Source organism: Salmo salar, chromosome ssa29 (assembly GCF_905237065.1).
Source record: "Salmo salar chromosome ssa29, Ssal_v3.1, whole genome shotgun sequence".
NCBI classification, from domain to species: Eukaryota; Metazoa; Chordata; class Actinopteri; order Salmoniformes; family Salmonidae; genus Salmo; species Salmo salar.
The window spans coordinates 34865001-34887500 of NC_059470.1; the positions used below are offsets into that span (position 1 = coordinate 34865001).

The 22500-nt window shown below is 45.9% G+C and overlaps 1 protein-coding gene across 5 annotated transcripts in view; it reads left to right on the plus strand.

Moving 5' to 3' along the window:
• Nucleotides 1-22500, plus strand: part of LOC106590653 (collagen alpha-1(XI) chain) — a 209906-nt gene that overhangs the window by 57949 nt on the left and 129457 nt on the right. For all 5 annotated transcript variants that reach the window (XM_045710693.1, XM_045710695.1, XM_045710694.1 and 2 more), the window contains 5 exons: nt 1663-1719; nt 6362-6415; nt 8953-9006; nt 9444-9497; nt 9663-9716. In XM_045710693.1, coding sequence (XP_045566649.1) covers nt 1663-1719; nt 6362-6415; nt 8953-9006; nt 9444-9497; nt 9663-9716 — 273 coding nt within the window. The remainder of the gene's footprint in view (nt 1-1662; nt 1720-6361; nt 6416-8952; nt 9007-9443; nt 9498-9662; nt 9717-22500) is intronic.

Below are 22500 nucleotides of genomic sequence, written 5' to 3' on the forward strand. Positions count from 1 at the left end.
TGAGGTAGTGTCTGAGGTATGAGGTAGTGTCTGAGGTATGAGGTAGTGTCTGAGGTATGAGTGAGTGTCTGAGTGAGGAATAGCATGGTAGGGTGTGTGGTATGAGGTAGTGTCTGAGGTATGAGGTAGTGTCTGAGGTATGAAGGAGTGTCTGAGTGAGGAATAGCATGGTAGGTGTGAGGTATGAGGTAGTGTCTGAGGTATGAGGTAGTGTCTGACTGAGGAATAGGATGGTAGGGTGTGTGGTATGAGGTAGTGTCTGAGGTATGAGGTAGTGTCTGAGTGAGGAATAGGATGGTAGGGTGTGAGGTGTGAGGTAGTGTCTGAGGTATGAGGTAGTGTCTGACTGAGGAATAGCATGGTAGGGTGTGAGGTATGAGGTAGTGTCTGACTGAGGAATAGCATGGTAGGGTGTGAGGTATGAGGTAGTGTCTGACTGAGGAATAGGATGGTAGTGTCTGAGTGAGGAATAGCATGGTAGGGTATGTGGTATGAGGTAGTGTCTGAGTGAGGAATAGGATGGTAGGGTGTGTGGTACTGGGACATATGGAGAGTGTTCAACTGTCTCCTTCTGACTGGTGATTTTACATCCCTTCTCCCTCCATCCCCTCCTTCCTCCCTCCATCCCCTCCTTCCTCCCCCCATCCCCTCCTTCCTCCCCCATCCCCTCCTTCCTCCCTCCATTCCCTCCTTCCTCCCTCCCCTTCTAACACCATCCCTCCCACTCCATCCCCCCTCCAACATCCTCCCCCCATACTCTCCACCCCCCTCCATCCACCCTCCATCCCCCCTCCCCCTCCCTCCCCTCCATCCTCCCTCCATCCTCCTCCCTCCCCTCCATCCTCCCTCTCCCTCCCCTCCAATACCCCCTCTCCCTCTCCCTCCCCACCTCCCCTCCCCTCCTCCCTCCTCCCTCCCCTCCTTCCTCCCTCCATCCCTCCTTCCTCCCTCCCCTTCTAACACCATCCCTCCCACTCCATCCCCCTCCAACATCCAACTCTCCACCCCCTCCATCCACCCTCCATCCCCCTCCCCTCCCTCCCCTCCATCCTCCCTCCATCCTCCTCCCTCCCCTCCATCCTCCCTCTCCCTCCCCTCCAATACCCCCTCTCCCTCTCCCTCCCCACCTCCCTCCCCTCCTCCCTCCTTCCCCTCCTCCACCCTCCTCCACCCCACTCCATCCTCTCTCCACCCTCCATCCCTCCCCTCCCCTCCATCCTCCCTCCATCCCGCTCCCCTCCCTCCCTCCAACACCCTCCATCCCCCTCCCTCCCCTCCACCCCTCCATCCTCCCCCACCCTCCATCCCCTCCATCCTCCCTCCACCCTCCATCCCCCTCCCCTCCCTCCATCCCCCTCCCTCCCCTCCATCCTCCCTCCAACACCCTCCATCCCCCTCCCTCCCTCCCCTCCATCCTCCTTCCCTCTCCCTCCCCTCCAATACCCCCCCTCCACTCTCCTCCCTCCCCCTCCTCCACCCTCCATCCTCCCTCCCTCTCCCTCCCCTCCAATACCCCCCTCCCTCTCCCTCCCCCTCCAATACCCCCCCTCCACCCTCCTCCCTCCTCCACCCTCCTCCCTCCTCCTCCCTCCCCTCCACCCTCCTCCTCCCCCTCCTCCACCCTCCTTCCTCCCCCTCCATCCCATTCCATCTACCCCACAGCTCGCCATGAGAGGTCCCTCAGGTCCAATGGGTTTCACAGGAAGATCTGGTCCAGTGGTGAGTTTTACCACATATGCTGAATACTTGTTGGCTGCTTTTCCTTCACTCTGCGGTCCAACTCATCCCAAACCATCTCAATTTGGTTGAGGTTGGGTGATTGTGGAGGCCAGGTCATCTGATGCTGCACTCCATCTCTATCCTTCTTGGTCAAATAGCCCTTACACAGCCTTGAGGTGTGTTGGGTCATTGTCCTGTTGGAAAACATATGATAGTCCCACTTAGCCCAAACCAGATGGGATTGCGTATCGCTGCAGAATGCTGTGGTAGCCATGCTGGTTAAGTATGCCTTGAATTCTAAATAAATCACAGACAGTGTCATCAGCAAAGCACCCCCACACCATAACACCTCCTCCTCCATGCTTCACAGTGGGAAATACACATGCGGAGATCATCCGTTCACCCACACCGCGTCTCACAAAGACACGGCGGTTGGAACCAAAAATCTAAAATCTGGACTCCAGACCAAAGGACAAATTTCCACCGGTCTAATGTCCATTGATCGTGTTTCTTGGCCCAAGCAAGTCTCGTCTTCTTATTGGTGTCCTTTAGTAGTGGTTTCTTTGCAGCAATTTGACCACAAAGGCCTGATTCACACAGTCTCCTCTGAACAGTTGATGTTGAGATGTGTCTGTTAATTGAACTCTGTGAGGCATTTATTTGGGCTGCAATTTCTGAGGCTGGTAACTGTAATGAACTTATCCTCTGCAGCAGAGGTAACTCTGGGTCTTCCTTTCCTGTGGCGGTCCTCATGAGAGCCAGTTTCATCATAGCGCTTGATGGTTTTTGAGACTGTACTTGAAGAAACTTTCAAAGTTCATGAAATGTTCCATATTCACTGACCTTCATGTCTTAAAGTAATGATGGACTGTCGTTTCTCTTTGCTTATTTGAGCTGTTTTTGGACTTGGTCTTTTACCAAATAGGGCTATCTTCTGTATACCGACCCCCCCCCCCCCCACCCTGACCTTGTCACAACACAACTGATTGGCTGAAACGCATTAAGATTTGAAAGAAATTCCACAAATTAACTTTTTAAGAAGGCACACCTGTTAAATGAAATGCAAATTACTTTATTGCTGAAAGTACTCGAAACCAGTATTTGGGATTTGAGGCTGTTATAGGTAAAACAAGCTGCTATTACTAGATGCATACATCATCAGTCAGTAATGACCTGATGATGTAGGCTTCATCATTGCTCATCATTGCTCATCATTGCTCATCATTGTTCATCATTGCTCATCATTGCTCATCATTGCTCCAGTTTATCATACCCCTCTCCGTTGCCAGAAATAATGCTTGGTAATATTGGCCCAAAAATGTTAAATGTATCATGACCAAATTGGTTCCATAATGATGATAAAACATTTTATTTGGAAGCAGTATTATGGGTAGTGGGGCGTGGACATCCCCCCCTTTCTCTTTATATTGGATCTTTGTCCAGCTTCTGTGAAAAGTTTGTATTTGCGTTAAACCCTCCATAGTCTGAGTTGACTTAGTATTATATGTCCACTGGGAGCAATGATGGTGCCTGGAACTCTATTTAGACACAGCCTTTTTAAAACAAGGTATTATTTTGTTTTGATTAGAATTTGATTCGAATAATTCACTCTCTTTTTAGGCTTTATCAATAGTGAATTTAAACCTGTTGGGGATCTTATCCCGATATCGGGATTCATTGTCAAGAGACCACGGCGGGAAATTCAAAAACTGCAAGAATCTAATAATTTCAATTTCTCAAACAATCAACTATTTCTCACAATTTGAAAGATAAACATCTCCTAAATCCAACCACATTGTCCGATTTCAAAGAGGCTTTACGGCGAAAGCATAAAGTTAGGTTATGTTAGGAGAGTACATTGAAAATAGCTGTGTGTAATGTTTTGTCAATTCAAACACAGGCGTCACCATAAGCGGATAACCAGCTAGAATTATACACCAACCTTTGACAATCTTCCTCAGATGACACTCCTAAGACATTATGTTACACAATACATGCATTTTTTGTTCCATCAAGTTGATATTTATATCCAAAAACAGCATTTTACCGAAGCGGTGAAAATCAGATTTTTTTCTCTCAAATGCTTCCGGTGAACAACGTTACAAATCACAAAATTACTATTCGATAACATTGGTAAATTATATTATTGTCATTCAAATATTCATAGTTTAACATTTCGTAAATGCTACTGCAATGCCAGATTTCAAAATAACTTTACTGGGAAATCACAATTTGCAATAAACCGGGTGCTGTGCTAAGAACAATAGGCTAGGCTATACAGGTTAGCACCATATGTAACCATGTAATATCAAAATTACTATTGTCAATATTCCCTTACCTTTGATTATCTTCATCCATTGGCACTTCTAGAAATCCCAGGTCCACTACAAATGTGGTTTCTTTTGACAAAGTTCATAATTGATGTCCAAATAACTCCAAGTTGTTCCATGTTGTTAGCGCTTCGGTAGGCTACTAAAAAGTAGCGCGGGGGGGGGAGTCACGGCGAAAAGTAAAAAAATAATCTATTTACATTGTTCAAACATGTCAAACGTTGTTTAGCATCAATCTTTAGAGCCATTTTTAACGTGAAACATCAGTAATGTTTCAACCCGACCTCTCCTGTGTCTTGAAAAACGTCTTTGAAAAATGTATCGCATCACATGATTGCGCAGGTGCAGCCAATAATGAAGTGACGACATCCCAGGGAGGTCAACTTCTCTTCATTGCCATCCGGTCTCTGTTCATCATAGACGCTTCAAACAACTTTATAAAGATCGTTGACATCTAGTGGAAGCCGTAGGAGTTGCGAAATGAATCCTTTCTCACTATGGTATCTATAAAACAATGACACTAAATAGTACAGTCACAAAATTCAAAAATTTTTTTAATCTATTTTTCACAGGTTTTTGCCTGCAATATGAGTTTTGTTATACTTACAGACACCATTCAAACTGTTTTAGAAAATTCAGAGTGTTTTCTATCCGAATGTGTTAATAATATGCATATCCTAGCTTCTGAGTTGGTGTAGGAGGCAGTTAAAAATGGGCACATATTTTTTTCAAAATTTCTCAATACTGCCCCCGAGCCTCAACAGGTTAATCTTGCTTATTGACAACATTTGACATGTCCATGGCTCCACCATAATGCAATTTACAGTAGGCATAGACCCTATATCAGTGTGAATGTTATGTTTAACAATATATTTCCATATTGAAGCCAATTACTTAAAGCAATGTGGACTGCAAACATGTTCAACGTGTTTGGCAAAGATGGGATAGGCCTAATTTTGTTATTTTGTTTCTGTAGGTTATTTCACAAACTAGTCTATAACTTACATTGGAATCGGAGTTGATGACAACGCAATACATAAGACTTTGAATATACAACTTGAAGCAAGCCGTGTAGCACGTTCTGATTGGCCAGTGATAGGTCAATCCTCGACACACCTACAACTTATTTATTCATTGAAACCCAGCCCTTTCTCACCACCGGCATCTACTGCGCCCATAATTCCCACTGTGAAAATAGCAAAAATATTTCTGACACACCCTGGACCTATAGCTCTACTGCCAGTTCTAAAATTGACCATTGTGTTAGCCCTCATAGTCATCCTATCTAAATCCCTAGCTATCTATCAGCTATCTATCAGCTAACTATCAGCTAACTATCATATACATATCAGCTAACTATCAGCTAACTATCAGCTAACTATCAGCTATCTATCAGCTATCTATCAGCTATCTATCAGCTAACTATCAGCTAACTATCAGCTAACTATCAGCTATCTATCAGCTAACTATCAGCTAACTATCATATACATATCAGCTAACTATCAGCTAACTATCAGCTAACTATCAGCTACCAGCTAACTATAAGCTAACTATCAGCTAACTATCATATACATATCAGCTATCAGCTAACTATCATATACATATCAGCTATCAGCTAACTATCATATACATATCAGCTATCAGCTAACTATCAGCTAACTATCATATACATATCAGCTAACTATCATATACATATCAGCTAACTATCAGCTATCAGCTAACTATCAGCTAACTATCAGCTAACTATCATATACATATCAGCTAATTATCAGCTAACTATCAGCTAACTATCATATACATATCAGCTATCTATCAGCTAACTATCAGCTAACTATCAGCTAACTATCATATACATATCAGCTGTCAGCTAACTATCAGCTAGCTATCATATACATATCAGCTATCAGCTAACTATCAGCTAACTATCATATACATATCAGCTATCAGCTAACTATCAGCTAACTATCAGCTAACTATCATATCCATATCAGCTATCAGCTAACTATCAGCTAACTATCAGCTAACTATCGCCATATACTTTCATTGTATACAACGTATACTCACCTCTCTGGCTGAGTGGTGTTATGATCCAGCCAATAGGACACCTCTGGCTGAGTGGTGTTATGATCCAGCCAATAGGACACCTCTCTGGCTCAGTGGTGTTATGATCCAGCCAATAGGACACCTCTCTGGCTGAGTGGTGTTATGATCCAGCCAATAGGACACCTCTCTGGCTCAGTGGTGTTATGATTCAGCCAATAGGACTGACAAGGATTGTGTCCATGCTTCTCATTGGTCCATCTTTCTCTCAGGGTGTTCCTGGTTCTTCTGGACTTAAAGGTGATGCCGGAGACCCTGGTCCTCAGGTGAGAGGTTCAACATATAGCTGGAGACTACTAAACCCACTCATAATCATATTCTGCACTTATCTTAGACAGTTACTGTACCTCTACCTCACTACAGTTACCTATACCTCACTACAGTTACCTCTACCTCAATACAGTTACCTATACCTCACCTACAGTTACCTATACCTCACTACAGTTACCTCTACCTCACTACAGTTACCTGTATCTACTACAGTTACCTATACCTCACCTACAGTTACCTATACCTCACCTACAGTTACCTATACCTCACTACAGTTACCTATACCTCACTACAGTTAACTGTATCTAACTACAGTTACCTGTACCTCACCTACAGTTACCTATACCTCACCTACAGTTACCTATACCTCATTACAGTTACCTATACCTCACTACAGTTACCTATACCTCACCTACAGTTACCTGTACCTCACTAAAGTTACTTATACCTCACTACAGTTACCTGTACCTCACTACAGTTACCTGTATCAAACTGCAGTTGCCTATACCTCACTACATTTACCTATACCTCACTACAGTTACCTATACCTCACTACAGTTACCTATACCTCATTACAGTTACCCATACCTCACTACAGTTACCTATACCTAACTACAGTTACCTATACCTCACTACAGTTACCTATACCTCACTACAGTTACCTATATCTCACAGATTACAGTCTAGCAGGTCTACCAGCTCTCCTCTCGACAGTTACCTATACCTCACTACAGTTACCTATACCTCACTACAGTTACCTATACCTCACTACAGTTACCTATACCTCACTACAGTTACCTGTACCTCACTACAGTTACCTATACCTCACTACAGTTACCTGTACCTCACTACAGTTACCTATACCTCACTACTGTAACCTTTACCTCACCTACAGTTACCTGTATCTAACTACAGTTACCTATACCTCACTACAGTTACCTGTATCTAACTACATTTACCTAATCCTCACTACAGTTACCTATACCTCACTACAGTTACCTATACCTCACTACAGTTACCTATACCTCACTACAGTTACATATACCTCACTACAGTTACCTATACCTCATTACAGTTACCTATACCTCACTATAGTTACCTGTACCTCACTACAGTTACATATACCTCACTACAGTTACCTATACCTCACTACAGTTACCTGTATCTAACTACAGTTACCTATACCTCACTACAGTTACATATACCTCACTACAGTTACCTGTATCTAACTACATTTACCTAATCCTCACTACAGTTTCCTGTATCTATCTACAGTTACCTATACCTCACTACAGTTACTTATTACTCACTATTTTTACCTGTATCTAACTACAGTTACCTGTATCTAACTACAATTACCTATATCTAACTACAGTTACCTGTATCTAAGTACAGTTACCTATACCTCACTACAGTTACCTGTATCTAACTACAGTTACCTGTATCTAACTACAGTTACCTGTATCTAACTACAGTTACCTATTCCTCACTACAGTTACCTGTATCTAACTACAGTTACCTGTACCTCACTACAGTTATCTGTATTTAACTACAGTTACCTGTATCTTACTACAGTTACCTTCATCTAACTACAGTTACCTATACCTCACTACAGTTACCTGTATCTAACTACAGTTACCTGTATCTAACTACAGTTACCTGTATCTAACTACAGTTACCTATACCTCACTACAGTTACCTGTATCTTACTACAGTTACCTGTATCTAACTACAGTTACCTATACCTCACTACAGTTACCTGTACCTCACCTACAGTTACCTGTATCTAACTACAGTTACCTGTATCTAACTACAGTTACCTATACCTCACCTACAGTTACCTGTATCTTACTACAGTTACCTGTATGTAACTACAGTGACCTATACCTCACCTACAGTTACCTGTATCTAACTACAGTTACCTGTATCTTACTACAGTTACCTGTATCTAACTACAGTTACCTGTACCTCACTACAGTTACCTGTACCTCACTACAGTTACCTGTATCTAACTACAGTTACCTAAACCTCACTACAGTTACCTGTACCTCACTACAGTTACCTGTATCTAACTACAGTTACCTATACCTCACTACTGTTACCTGTATCTAACTACAGTTACCTGTATCTAACTACAGTTACATGTATCTAACGACAGTTACCTATACCTCACTACAGTTACCTATATCTTACTACAGTTACCTGTATCTAACTACAGTTACCTATACCTCACTACAGTTACCTGTATCTTACTACAGTTACCTATACCTCACTACAGTTACCTGTATCTTACTACAGTTACCTATACCTCACTACAGTTACCTGTATCTTACTACAGTTACCTGTATCTTACTACAGTGACCTATACCTCACTACAGTTACCTATACCTCACTACAGTGACCTATACCTCACCTACAGTTACCTGTATCTCACCTACAGTTACCTACAGCTACACCTATAGTTAATGTATACCTATTCAGTTAATGTTCCCTAGCTGACTATAAACTGACCATCATCATGTGTCCTTCTCAGGGCTCCAGGGGAGTCCAAGGGCCTGCGGGACAAATAGGCAAATCTGGCAAGAGGGTAAGTGGACCGCGTGAACTCTGCCTCATCCAGAATGTAGTGTGTGTGTGTGTGTGTGTGTGTGTGTGTGTGTGTGTGTGTGTGTGTGTGTGTGTGTGTGTGTGTGTGTGTGTGTGTGTGTGTGTGTGTGTGTGTGTGTGTGTGTGTGTGTGTGCAGTGTGTGCAGTGCGTGTGTGTGTGTGTGCAGTGTGTGTTCAGTGTACGATCTGAACGTTTTATCATAATCAAACAAACAATTCCCTGAATGTTCTAAAATCCAGTTAAAAATCCCAAAACGTACAAGCTGGCAGTGGATGACATAATTGGCTGTAATTGCATTTCCAGGTAGATGCCATTGCCTGATTGGTCTTGAGGATTCCATGTTTTACCTCTCTCTCCCTCTCACTCACTCTCTCTCTCTCTCTCTCTCTCTCTCTCTCTCTCTCTCTCTGTCGCAGGGTCGTGGTGGAGCCGATGGCGCCCGAGGAATGCCTGGAGAGTCAGGGTCTAAGGTACACGATGTCTCTGTCCACTAGTCACTTTACTCAGAGAATTAGCACCACACATGATGTCTCTGTCTGTTACGTGTGACTGTTCTGTGTTGGTAAACGTATACATGATGATGTCTGTGTAGTCTGGGGTCTCGGTGGTCATTGTCACATTGTGTTTCTATACAGGGAGACGGAGGCTTCGATGGCCTGCCCGGACTGCCTGGTGACAAGGGACACAGGGTGAGCACAGTAACGTCACGACATGTATCAAGCACCTGCATGTTTACCGCTCCCTAAATGAGATGGCCATAGGCTATTCTGAAATGAATGGTTGAGATCCTTTATCCTATCTCAAGGAAATGACCGGTGAAGCATACATGAAATGATTAGGAACTCTATGTGACCGACCGGCTCGATTCGGTCTTATGTAGAAAAATGTGAAAACTTACGTTGGATAAAAGTAGAGACTCAGAGCTAGAAAAGGGTATATCATACACTACAGTTGAGGAACGATGGGAAAGTAATTCTGGTTTGAAAGTTGATCAAATTGTAACCTCACTTTTGAGAAAATGGTCCTTGAATGTTTTGGTAAACCTACTGGAGATCTCCTCTTTGTCTACACCCATTCAACATCGTTCACACCTTCTTAAGCCTTAGCCACACCCATCTATTTAAGGATTCACATGTGAGGCCATGTACAGTACTAAACAACCAAAGATTTCAAGACTAAAGGCTTGTTTATACTACGGTGTGTTTCGTAAATTCAGTCTGGAGTGCCAGAGTGTGCTCAGAGTATGCTCTGGGGGTTGGTAAACTCAGAGAGTTGTCAGATTGTCCGTTTGTAAATTCAGAGCGTTTCACTGTTGGAGCGTTCAGAGAGCACACTGGATGCTCTGGCGGAGTAGTAGGGTTGATCCGAACGTTCTGACCAAACAACAGCAGTCAAGCACCCAAGCTAACTGGCTAACGTAACATTTACATTTACATTTAAGTCATTTAGCAGACGCTCTTATCCAGAGCGACTTACAAATTGGTGCATTCACCTTATAATATCCAGTGGAACAACCACTTTACAATAGTGCATCTAAATCTTTTAAGGGGGGGGTTAGAAGGATTACTTTATCCTATCCCAGGTATTCCTTGAAGAGGTGGGGTTTCAGGTGTCTCCGGAAGGTGGTGATTGACTCCGCTGTCCTGGCGTCGTGAGGGAGCTTGTTCCACCATTGGGGTGCCAGAGCAGCGAACAGTTTTGACTGGGCTGAGCGGGAACTGTGCTTCCTCAGAGGTAGGGAGGCGAGCAGGCCAGAGGTGGATAAACGGAGTGCCCTTGTTTGGGTGTAGGGCCTGATCAGAGCCTGAAGGTACGGAGGTGCCGTTCCCCTCACAGCTCCGTAGGCAAGCACCATGGTCTTGTAGCGGATGCGAGCTTCGACTGGAAGCCAGTGGAGAGAGCGGAGGAGCGGGGTGACGTGAGAGAACTTGGGAAGGTTGAACACCAGACGGGCTGCGGCATTCTGGATGAGTTGTAGGGGTTTAATGGCACAGGCAGGGAGCCCAGCCAACAGTGAGTTGCAATAATCCAGACGGGAGATGACAAGTGCCTGGATTAGGACCTGCGCCGCTTCCTGTGTGAGGCAGGGTCGTACTCTGCGAATGTTGTAGAGCATGAACCTACAGGATCGGGTCACCGCCTTGATGTTGGTGGAGAACGACAGGGTGTTGTCCAGGGTCACGCCAAGGCTCTTAGCACTCTGGGAGGAGGACACAAGGGAGTTGTCAACCGTGATGGCGAGATCATGGAACGGGCAGTCCTTCCCCGGGAGGAAGAGCAGCTCCGTCTTGCCGAGGTTCAGCTTGAGGTGGTGATCCGTCATCCACACTGATATGTCTGCCAGACATGCAGAGATGCGATTCGCCACCTGGTTGTCAGAAGGGGGAAAGGAGAAGATTAATTGTGTGTCATCTGCATAGCAATGATATGAGAGACCATGTGAGGATATGACAGAGCCAAGTGACTTGGTGTATAGCGAGAATAGGAGTGGGCCAAGAACAGAGCCCTGGGGGACACCAGTGGTGAGAGCACGTGGTGCGGAGACAGATTCTCGCCACGGCACCTGGTAGGAGCGACCTGTCAGGTAGGACGCAATCCAAGCGTGGGCGGCGCCGGAGATGCCCAGCTCGGAGAGGGTGGAGAGGAGGATCTGATGGTTCACGGTATCAAAGGCAGCAGATAGGTCTAGAAGGATGAGAGCAGAGGAGAGAGAGTTAGCTTTAGCAGTGCGGAGAGCCTCCGTGACACAGAGAAGAGCAGTCTCAGTTGAATGCCCAGTCTTGAAACCTGACTGATTAGGATCAAGAAGGTCATTCTGAGAGAGATAGCAAGAGAGCTGGCCAAGGACGGCACGTTCAAGAGTTTTGGAGAGAAAGGAAAGAAGGGATACTGGTCTGTAGTTGTTGACATCGGAGGGATCGAGTGTAGGTTTTTTCAGAAGGGGTGCAACTCTCGCTCTCTTGAAGACGGAAGGGACGTAGCCAGCGGTCAAGGATCAGTTGATGAGCGAGGTGAGGTAGGGGAGAAGGTCTCCGGAAATGGTCTGGAGAAGAGAGGAGGGGATAGGGTCAAGTGGGCAGGTTGTTGGGCGGCCGGCCATCACAAGACGCGAGATTTCATCTGGAGAGAGAGGGGAGAAAGAGGTCAAAGCACAGGGTAGGGCAGTGTGAGCAGGACCAGCAGTGTCGTTTGACTTAGCAAACGAGGATCGGATGTCGTCAACCTTCTTTTCAAAATGGTTGACGAAGTCATCCGCAGAGAGGGAGGAGGGGGGGAGGGGGAGGAGGATTCAGGAGGGAGGAGAAGGTAGCAAAGAGCTTCCTAGGGTTAGAGGCAGATGCTTGGAGTTTAGAGTGGTAGAAAGTGGCTTTAGCAGCAGAGACAGAAGAGGAAAATGTAGAGAGGAGGGAGTGAAAGGATGCCAGGTCCGCAGGGAGGCGAGTTTTCCTCCATTTCCGCTCGGCTGCCCGGAGCCCTGTTCTGTGAGCTCGCAGTGAGTCGTCGAGCCACGGAGCAGGAGGGTAGGACCGAGCCGGCCTGGAGGATAGGGGACAGAGGAAATCAAAGGATGCAGAGAGGGAGGAGAGGAGGGTTGAGGAGGCAGAATCAGGAGATAGGTTGGAGAAGGTTTGGGAGAAGGGAAGAGATGATAGGATGGAAGAGGAGAGAGTAGCGGGAGAGAGAGAGCGAAGGTTGGGACGGCGCAATACCATCCGAGTAGGGGCAGAGTGAGAAGTGTTGGATGAGAGCGAGAGGGAAAAGGATACAAGGTAGTGGTCGGAGACTTGGAGGGGAGTTGCAATGAGATTAGTGGAAGAACAGCATCTAGTAAAGATGAGGTCAAGCGTATTGCCTGCCTTGTGAGTAGGGGGGGAAGGTGAGAGGGTGAGGTCGAAAGAGGAGAGGAGTGGAAAGAAGGAGGCAGAGAGGAATGAGTCGAAGGTAGACGTGGGGAGGTTAACCTCTATGGGCTAGGTGGGACGCTAGCGTGCCACCCGTGGTGCACTCCATCAACAGCAGGTGCATTTCAAGAGCGGCAAATTTGAATCCAAATAAATGTCAAAATTCAAATTTTTCAAACATACAACTATTTTACACCCTTTGAAAGATAAACATCTCCTTAATCTAACCACGTTTTACGATTTCAAAAAGGTTTTACGGCGAAAGCATAAATTTAGAGTATGTTAGGACAGTACATTTACAAGAGTTGTGTGTAATGTTTTGTCAATTCAAAGACAGGGTAACCAAAACCATAAAACCAGCTAAAATGATGCACTAACCTTTTACAATCTCCATCAGATGACACTCCTAGGACATTATGTTAGACAATGCATGCATTTTTAGTTCTATCAAGTTCATATTTATATCCAAAAACAGCGTTTTACTATGGCATTGATGTTGAGGAAATCGTTTCCCTCCAATAACCGGCAGTTAAGTCAGCACCACAAATTAAATAATTAAAATTAGAAAACATTGGTAAAATATTATATTGTCATTTAAAGAATTATAGATTTACATCTCTTGAACGCAATCAACTTGCCAGATTTAAAAAATAACCTTACTGGGAAATCACACTTTGCAATAATCTGAGCACTGCGCCCAGAAAAATACGCGTTGCGATACAGACTAGACGTCATGTTGGGGAGATCTAAAATCGAAAATACTATGTAAATAATCCATTACCTTTGATTCTCTTCATCAGATGTCACTTCCAGGTATCACAGGTCCATAACGAATGTAGTTTTGTTCAAAAAAGCTCATAATTTATGTCCAAAAATCTCCGTCTTGTTAGCACATGATCTAAGCCAGCCGGACTTCTCGTCATGAACGAGGGGGAAAAAATATATTTACGTTCGTTCAAACATGTCAAACGTTGTATAGCATAAATCATTAGGGCCTTTTTTAACCAGAACATGAATAATATTCAAGGTGGACGAATGCATACTCTTTTATAACGTATTGGAACGAGGGTACCCAACATGAACTCGCGCGCCAGGTGTCTAATGGGACATCATCGTTCCATGGCTCTTGTTCGGTCAGATCTCCCTCCAGAAGACTCAAAACACTTTGTAAAGGCTGGTGACATCTAGTGGAAGCAATAGGAAGTGCCAAAATATTCCTCAGCCCCTGTGTTTTTCAATGGGATAGGTTTAAAGGTAATACAACACATCAGGTATCCACTTCCTGTCAGAAAATGTCTCAGGGTTTTGCCTGCCAAATGAGTTCTGTTATACTCACAGACACCATTCAAACAGTTTTAGAAACTTTAGAGTGTTTTCTATCCATATATAATAAGTATATGCATATTCTAGTTACTGGGTAGGATTAGTAACCAGATTAAATCGGGTACATTTTTTTTATCCAGACGTGCAAATGCTGCCCCCTAGCCCTAACAGGTTAAAGTCACCCAGAACTGTGAGAGGTGAGCCATCCTCAGGAAAGGAACTTATCAAGGCGTCAAGCTCATTGATGAACTCTCGAAGGGAACCTTGGAGGGCGATAAATGATAAGGATGTTAAGCTTGAAAGGGCTGGTAACTGTGACAGCATGGAATTCAAATGAGGAGATAGACAGATGGGTGAGGGGAGAAAGAGAGAATGTCAACTTGGGAGAGATGAGGATTCCAGTGCCACCACCCCGCTGGCTCGATGCTCTAGGGGTATGTGAGAACACGTAGTCAGACGAGGAGAGAGCAGTAGGAGTAGCAGTGTTATCTGTGGTAATCCATGTTTCCGTCAGCGCCAGGAAGTCTAGGGACTGGAGGGTAGCATAGGCTGAGATGAACTCAGCCTTGTTGGCCGCAGACCGGCAGTTCCAGAGGCTGCCGGAGACCTGGAACTCCACGTGGGTCGTGCGCGCTGGGACCACCAGGTTAGAGTGGCAGCGGCCACGCGGTGTGGAGCGTTTGTATGGCCTGTGCAGAGGAGAGAGAACAGGGATAGACAGACACATAGTAGACAAGCTACAGAAGAGGCTACGCTAATGCAAAGGAGATTGGAATGACAAGTGGACTACACGTCTCGAATGTTCAGGAAGTTAAGCTTACGTTGCAAAAATCTTATTGACTAAAATGATACAGTACTGCTGGCTGGTGGAGTAGGCTAGCTAGCAGTGGCTGCGTTGTTGACTTTGAACGTGTAGCTGGCTAGGTAACCTCGATAGTTTCAGTACTACACCTTGTCATGATACAAAGCAACTTTGTAGCTAGCTAGCTAACATAACACTAATCAAGACGTTCCTTGTAATGTATTTAGTTTCTACAATGCTGCTCGTCGGTAATAGTTGGCTGGGTTAGGAAAAATGGCGTCGCGGGGGACGGAAATAGCTGGCTAGCTAACCTCGATGGCTGGCTAGCTAACAATTATCAAGCTATGACAAAGACAACTAAGTAGCTAGCTAGGTAACACTGCACTAGTCAAATCGTTCCGTTGTAAAGTATTAGTATCTACAGCGCTGCTAGTCGGTAACGGTTGGCTAGCTGGCAGTGGGTTAATGATGACTAGGTGTGTTGAGTAAGTCTGGCGCCGCGTCGCGGCTGGCTAGCTCACCTCGATAATACTCAAACTCAAACTACACAATTATCTTAGATACAGAGACAGCAAAGACAACTATGTAGCTGGCTAACTAACACTAACACCACACTAATCAAGTCGTTACGTTGTAATGTAATAGTTTCTGCAGTGCTGCTAGTCGGTAGAAGTTGGCTAGCTAGCAGTGATGACTAGCTAGCAGCTAGCAGTGTTGACTACGTTAGGAGGACGAAGATAGCTAGCCTCGATAATTACTCAATTACTCTAAACTACACAATTATCTTTGATACAAAGACGGCTATGTAGCTAGCTAAGAAGAATTGCTCAGATCAAACAAATCAAGCCGTTGTAATGTAGTGAAGTGTAATATTACCTGTGGAGCGAAGCGTGGTGCGACTGCTCGCTCCAAACCGGAAGTAGCCTAACCTAGCTTGCTAGCTACTTCCAGACACAAATGAGAGAACAGCTAACTCTGACCATTGTACTTGCCTTAGAAGAGCTGGTTAGGCTGTTTTTATGTTATCCAGAGTGTTGGTGACTAATTGTGCTGCTGGCAACAATTTAATTACCCTTTTTTGCCAACATTTACTGATGTTAACTGACGTTTACTGACGTTTACTGACACCGGCCATGTTCAACGGGTGTTTAGTGTTAGTAAATTCATCAGTTATTCTGTTCTCTGGCACACACAGACTGAGAGTGCTCTGAAATCAGAGTAGATAGCCAGAGTGAATTTACCAGCTACGTCTATTGACAGTTGTTGCTGTGACATCATTAACATCCTATTGAAATGGTTGCCTGCATAGTGGAGTCTTTTGCTTAGACATGTAGCTAGCTAGCTAGCTAGCTAAACAATTAACCATAACCCCAACTCATAACCTTACTAGCCTGCATGAATCTGCAGGTGGCTAACCAACCAGATTTAATGTTAGCTAGGTATGGCTCTGAAATACAAATAATATTACGACACAGATCATACACAGTTTCCTGAAACGAGTCACATATTCTCTGCCTCTACAAAACTATGACCTCCAGTTTTGAAATGAAGGGTCTGATTTAAAGTCCCCTTCACCCTCAACCCCTAGCCTCGCACCAATAAATAGTGAAAGAGAGAGAATATGAGTCCTAATATGGCCTGCAATAGGTTCCCAAAACACGGCTCTTTTCTGTCTAATACTCTAACTCATTCCAGAGCATCTGAAGTTAAATACGGGCAGATTTAGTGCAGCAGGTGATCCATACTGGAGGATTCCATCCTGTTGAACAATAGACTAGTGTTAGGGTTGGGGGTGGGGTGGGTGGGGGGGTTGGAAGTTATAAAATGTCTGACACTTTTGGCTACATAAGCTTGTTGTTCTGAATAATCTCGTGATTTGCTTTGGGTGCAACATTATACAATCACCTAAGTCTTTAATTCTGAAATGAAATGCGGAGCTAATATTATTGTAAAAACTAATTTGAATGGCTTTGAAGTGGTCATTTAAAAATAAATGAGCAAAGTTGTTTTTTGTTCAGATTTACAGTTGGACCAATAGTGTGGCCAAATTGATCCTCCGATAACAATCTCTTCCACAGAGTTGTCACCAGACGCGTAGCCAAGCAGCATGTTAAAGAGCATGATCATTATACAAGCTCCAGTTCCAGTCTTTTTCTGTGCCATCTGCTCTAAAGACCCTCAGAAGAGACACACCAGGCCCTGTCAGGCTAAATTAGGAGCTTAGGCTACAGAGAGAGAGAGACAGAGGGAGACAGAGAGAGACGGGGCAGAGAGAGACAGAGAGAGAGAGAGAAGGGGCAGAGAGAGACAGAGACAGAGAGAGAGAGAGAAGGGGCAGAGAGAGAGAGAGAAGGGGCAGAGAGAGACAGAGAGAGAGAGAGAAGGGGCAGAGAGAGACAGAGAGAGAGAGAAGGGGCAGAAGGAGACAGAGACAGAGAGAGAGAGAGAAGGGGCAGAGAGAGAGAGAGAGAAGGGGCAGAGAGAGAGAGAGAGAAGGGGCAGAGAGAGACAGAGAGAGAGAGAAGGGGCAGAGAGACAGAGAGAGAGAGAAGAGGCAGAGAGAGACAGAGAGAGAGAGAGAGTAGGAGGGAGAGAAGGGGCAGAGAGAGGGGAGAGAGAGAAGGGGCATAGAGAGGGAGTGAGAGCGAGAAGGGCAGAAAGAGAGAAGGGACAGAGATAGAGGGAGAGAGAAAGGGCAGAGTGGGAGAGAGAAGGGGCAGAGAGAGGGAGAGAACCAGATAGAAGGGGTAGAGAGAGAGAGAACCAGATAGAAGGGGTAGAGAGAGAGAACCAGATAGAAGGGGTAGAGAGAGAGAGAACCAGATAGAAGGGGTAGAGAGGGAGAACCAGATAGAAGGGGTAGAGAGGGAGAGAACCAGATAGAAGGGGTAGAGAGAGAGAGAACCAGATAGAAGGGGTAGAGAGAGAGAACCAGATAGAAGGGGTAGAGAGAGGGAGAACCAGATAGAAGGGGTAGAGAGAGAGAGAACCAGATAGAAGGGGTAGAGAGAGGGAACCAGATAGAAGGGGTAGAGAGCGAGAGAACCAGATAGAAGGGGTAGAGAGAGAGAACCAGATAGAAGGGGTAGAGAGGGAGAACCAGATAGAAGGGGTAGAGAGAGAGAACCAGATAGAAGGGGTAGAGAGAGAGAACCAGATAGAAGGGGTAGAGAGGGAGAACCAGATAGAAGGGGTAGAGAGAGAGAACCAGATAGAAGGGGTAGAGAGAGAGAACCAGATAGAAGGGGTAGAGAGAGGGAGAACCAGATAGAAGGGGTAGAGAGAGAGAACCAGATAGAAGGGGTAGAGAGAGAGAACCAGATAGAAGGGGTAGAGAGAGAGAACCAGATAGAAGGGGTAGAGAGAGAGAACCAGATAGAAGGGGTAGAGAGAGAGAACCAGATAGAAGGGGTAGAGAGAGAGAACCAGATAGAAGGGGTAGAGAGGGAGAGAACCAGATAGAAGGGGTAGAGAGAGAGAACCAGATAGAAGGGGTAGAGAGGGAGAGAACCAGATAGAAGGGGTAGAGAGAGAGAACCAGATAGAAGGGGTAGAGAGGGAGAGAACCAGATAGAAGGGGTAGAGAGGGAGAACCAGATAGAAGGGGTAGAGAGAGAGAGAACCAGATAGAAGGGGTAGAGAGGGAGAGAACCAGATAGAAGGGGTAGAGAAAGAGAACCAGATAGAAGGGGTAGAGAGAGAGAACCAGATAGAAGGGGTAGAGAGGGAGAGAACCAGATAGAAGGGGTAGAGAGAGGGAGAACCAGATAGAAGGGGTAGAGAGAGAGAACCAGATAGAAGGGGTAGAGAGAGAGAGAACCAGATAGAAGGGGTAGAGAGAGAGAACCAGATAGAAGGGGTAGAGAGAGAGAGAACCAGATAGAAGGGGTAGAGAGAGAGAACCAGATAGAAGGGGTAGAGAGAGAGAGAACCAGATAGAAGGGGTAGAGAGGGAGAACCAGATAGAAGGGGTAGAGAGGGAGAACCAGATAGAAGGGGTAGAGAGGGAGAGAACCAGATAGAAGGGATAGAGAGAGAGAACCAGATAGAAGGGGTAGAGAGAGAGAGAACCAGATAGAAGGGGTAGAGAGAGAGAACCAGATAGAAGGGGTAGAGAGGGAGAACCAGATAGAAGGGGTAGAGAGGGAGAACCAGATAGAAGGGGTAGAGAGAGAGAACCAGATAGAAGGGGTAGAGAGAGAGAGAACCAGATAGAAGGGGTAGAGAGGGAGAACCAGATAGAAGGGGTAGAGAGAGAGAACCAGATAGAAGGGGTAGAGAGAGAGAACCAGATAGAAGGGGTAGAGAGAGAGAACCAGATAGAAGGGGTAGAGAGAGAGAACCAGATAGAAGGGGTAGAGAGAGAGAACCAGATAGAAGGGGTAGAGAGAGAGAACCAGATAGAAGGGGTAGAGAGGGAGAACCAGATAGAAGGGGTAGAGAGAGAGAACCAGATAGAAGGGGTAGAGAGAGAGAGAACCAGATAGAAGGGGTAGAGAGAGAGAGAACCAGATAGAAGGGGTAGAGAGAGAGAACCAGATAGAAGGGGTAGAGAGAGAGAACCAGATAGAAGGGGTAGAGAGGGAGAGAACCAGATAGAAGGGGTAGAGAGGGAGAGAACCAGATAGAAGGGGTAGAGAGAGGGAGAACCAGATAGAAGGGGTAGAGAGAGAGAACCAGATAGAAGGGGTAGAGAGAGGGAACCAGATAGAAGGGGTAGAGAGAGAGAACCAGATAGAAGGGGTAGAGAGAGAGAACCAGATAGAAGGGGTAGAGAGAGGGAACCAGATAGAAGGGGTAGAGAGAGAGAGAACCAGATAGAAGGGGTAGAGAGGGAGAGAACCAGATAGAAGGGGTAGAGAGAGGGAGAACCAGATAGAAGGGGTAGAGAGAGAGAACCAGATAGAAGGGGTAGAGAGAGAGAGAACCAGATAGAAGGGGTAGAGAGAGAGAACCAGATAGAAGGGGTAGAGAGAGGGAGAACCAGATAGAAGGGGTAGAGAGAGAGAGAACCAGATAGAAGGGGTAGAGAGAGAGAGAACCAGATAGAAGGGGTAGAGAGAGAGAACCAGATAGAAGGGGTAGAGAGAGAGAGAACCAGATAGAAGGGGTAGAGAGAGAGAGAGAGAGAACCAGATAGAAGGGGTAGAGAGAGAGAGAACCAGATAGAAGGGGTAGAGAGAGAGAGAACCAGATAGAAGGGGTAGAGAGAGAGAGAACCAGATAGAAGGGGTAGAGAGAGAGAACCAGATAGAAGGGGTAGAGAGAGAGAGAACCAGATAGAAGGGGTAGAGAGGGAGAACCAGATAGAAGGGGTAGAGAGGGAGAGAACCAGATAGAAGGGGTAGAGAGAGGGAGAACCAGATAGAAGGGGTAGAGAGAGGAGAACCAGATAGAAGGGGTAGAGAGAGAGAACCAGATAGAAGGGGTAGAGAGAGAGAGAGAACCAGATAGAAGGGGTAGAGAGAGGGAGAACCAGATAGAAGGGGTAGAGAGAGGAGAGAACCAGATAGAAGGGGTAGAGAGAGAGAGAACCAGATAGAAGGGGTAGAGAGAGAGAGAACCAGATAGAAGGGGTAGAGAGAGAGAGAGAACCAGATAGAAGGGGTAGAGAGAGGGAGAACCAGATAGAAGGGGTAGAGAGAGGGAGAGAACCAGATAGAAGGGGTAGAGAGAGAGAACCAGATAGAAGGGGTAGAGAGAGAGAGAACCAGATAGAAGGGGTAGAGAGAGGGAGAACCAGATAGAAGGGGTAGAGAGGGAGAACCAGATAGAAGGGGTAGAGAGGGAGAACCAGATAGAAGGGGTAGAGAGAGAGAGAACCAGATAGAAGGGGTAGAGAGAGAGAACCAGATAGAAGGGGTAGAGAGAGGGAGAGAACCAGATAGAAGGGGTAGAGAGGGAGAACCAGATAGAAGGGGTAGAGAGGGAGAGAACCAGATAGAAGGGGTAGAGAGAGGGAGAACCAGATAGAAGGGGTAGAGAGGGAGAACCAGATAGAAGGGGTAGAGAGAGAGAACCAGATAGAAGGGGTAGAGAGAGAGAGAACCAGATAGAAGGGGTAGAGAGAGAGAACCAGATAGAAGGGGTAGAGAGAGGGAGAACCAGATAGAAGGGGTAGAGAGAGAGAGAACCAGATAGAAGGGGTAGAGAGAGGGAGAACCAGATAGAAGGGGTAGAGAGAGGGAGAACCAGATAGAAGGGGTAGAGAGAGGAGAGAACCAGATAGAAGGGGTAGAGAGAGGGAGAACCAGATAGAAGGGGTAGAGAGAGGGAGAACCAGATAGAAGGGGTAGAGAGAGAGAGAACCAGATAGAAGGGGTAGAGAGAGAGAGAGAACCAGATAGAAGGGGTAGAGAGAGGGAGAACCAGATAGAAGGGGTAGAGAGAGGGAGAGAACCAGATAGAAGGGGTAGAGAGAGAGAGAACCAGATAGAAGGGGTAGAGAGAGAGAGAACCAGATAGAAGGGGTAGAGAGAGAGAGAGAACCAGATAGAAGGGGTAGAGAGAGGGAGAACCAGATAGAAGGGGTAGAGAGAGGGAGAGAACCAGATAGAAGGGGTAGAGAGGGAGAACCAGATAGAAGGGGTAGAGAGAGAGAGAACCAGATAGAAGGGGTAGAGAGAGGGAGAACCAGATAGAAGGGGTAGAGAGGGAGAACCAGATAGAAGGGGTAGAGAGGGAGAACCAGATAGAAGGGGTAGAGAGAGAGAGAACCAGATAGAAGGGGTAGAGAGAGAGAGAACCAGATAGAAGGGGTAGAGAGGGAGAACCAGATAGAAGGGGTAGAGAGAGGGAGAGAACCAGATAGAAGGGGTAGAGAGGGAGAACCAGATAGAAGGGGTAGAGAGGGAGAGAACCAGATAGAAGGGGTAGAGAGAGGAGAACCAGATAGAAGGGGTAGAGAGGGAGAACCAGATAGAAGGGGTAGAGAGGGAGAACCAGATAGAAGGGGTAGAGAGAGAGAGAACCAGATAGAAGGGGTAGAGAGAGAGAACCAGATAGAAGGGGTAGAGAGAGGGAGAACCAGATAGAAGGGGTAGAGAGAGAGAGAACCAGATAGAAGGGGTAGAGAGAGAGAACCAGATAGAAGGGGTAGAGAGAGAGAACCAGATAGAAGGGGTAGAGAGAGAGAACCAGATAGAAGGGGTAGAGAGGGAGAACCAGATAGAAGGGGTAGAGAGAGGGAGAACCAGATAGAAGGGGTAGAGAGAGAGAGAACCAGATAGAAGGGGTAGAGAGAGAGAGAACCAGATAGAAGGGGTAGAGAGAGAGAACCAGATAGAAGGGGTAGAGAGAGAGAGAACCAGATAGAAGGGGTAGAGAGAGAGAACCAGATAGAAGGGGTAGAGAGAGGGAGAACCAGATAGAAGGGGTAGAGAGAGAGAGAACCAGATAGAAGGGGTAGAGAGAGAGAACCAGATAGAAGGGGTAGAGAGAGAGAAC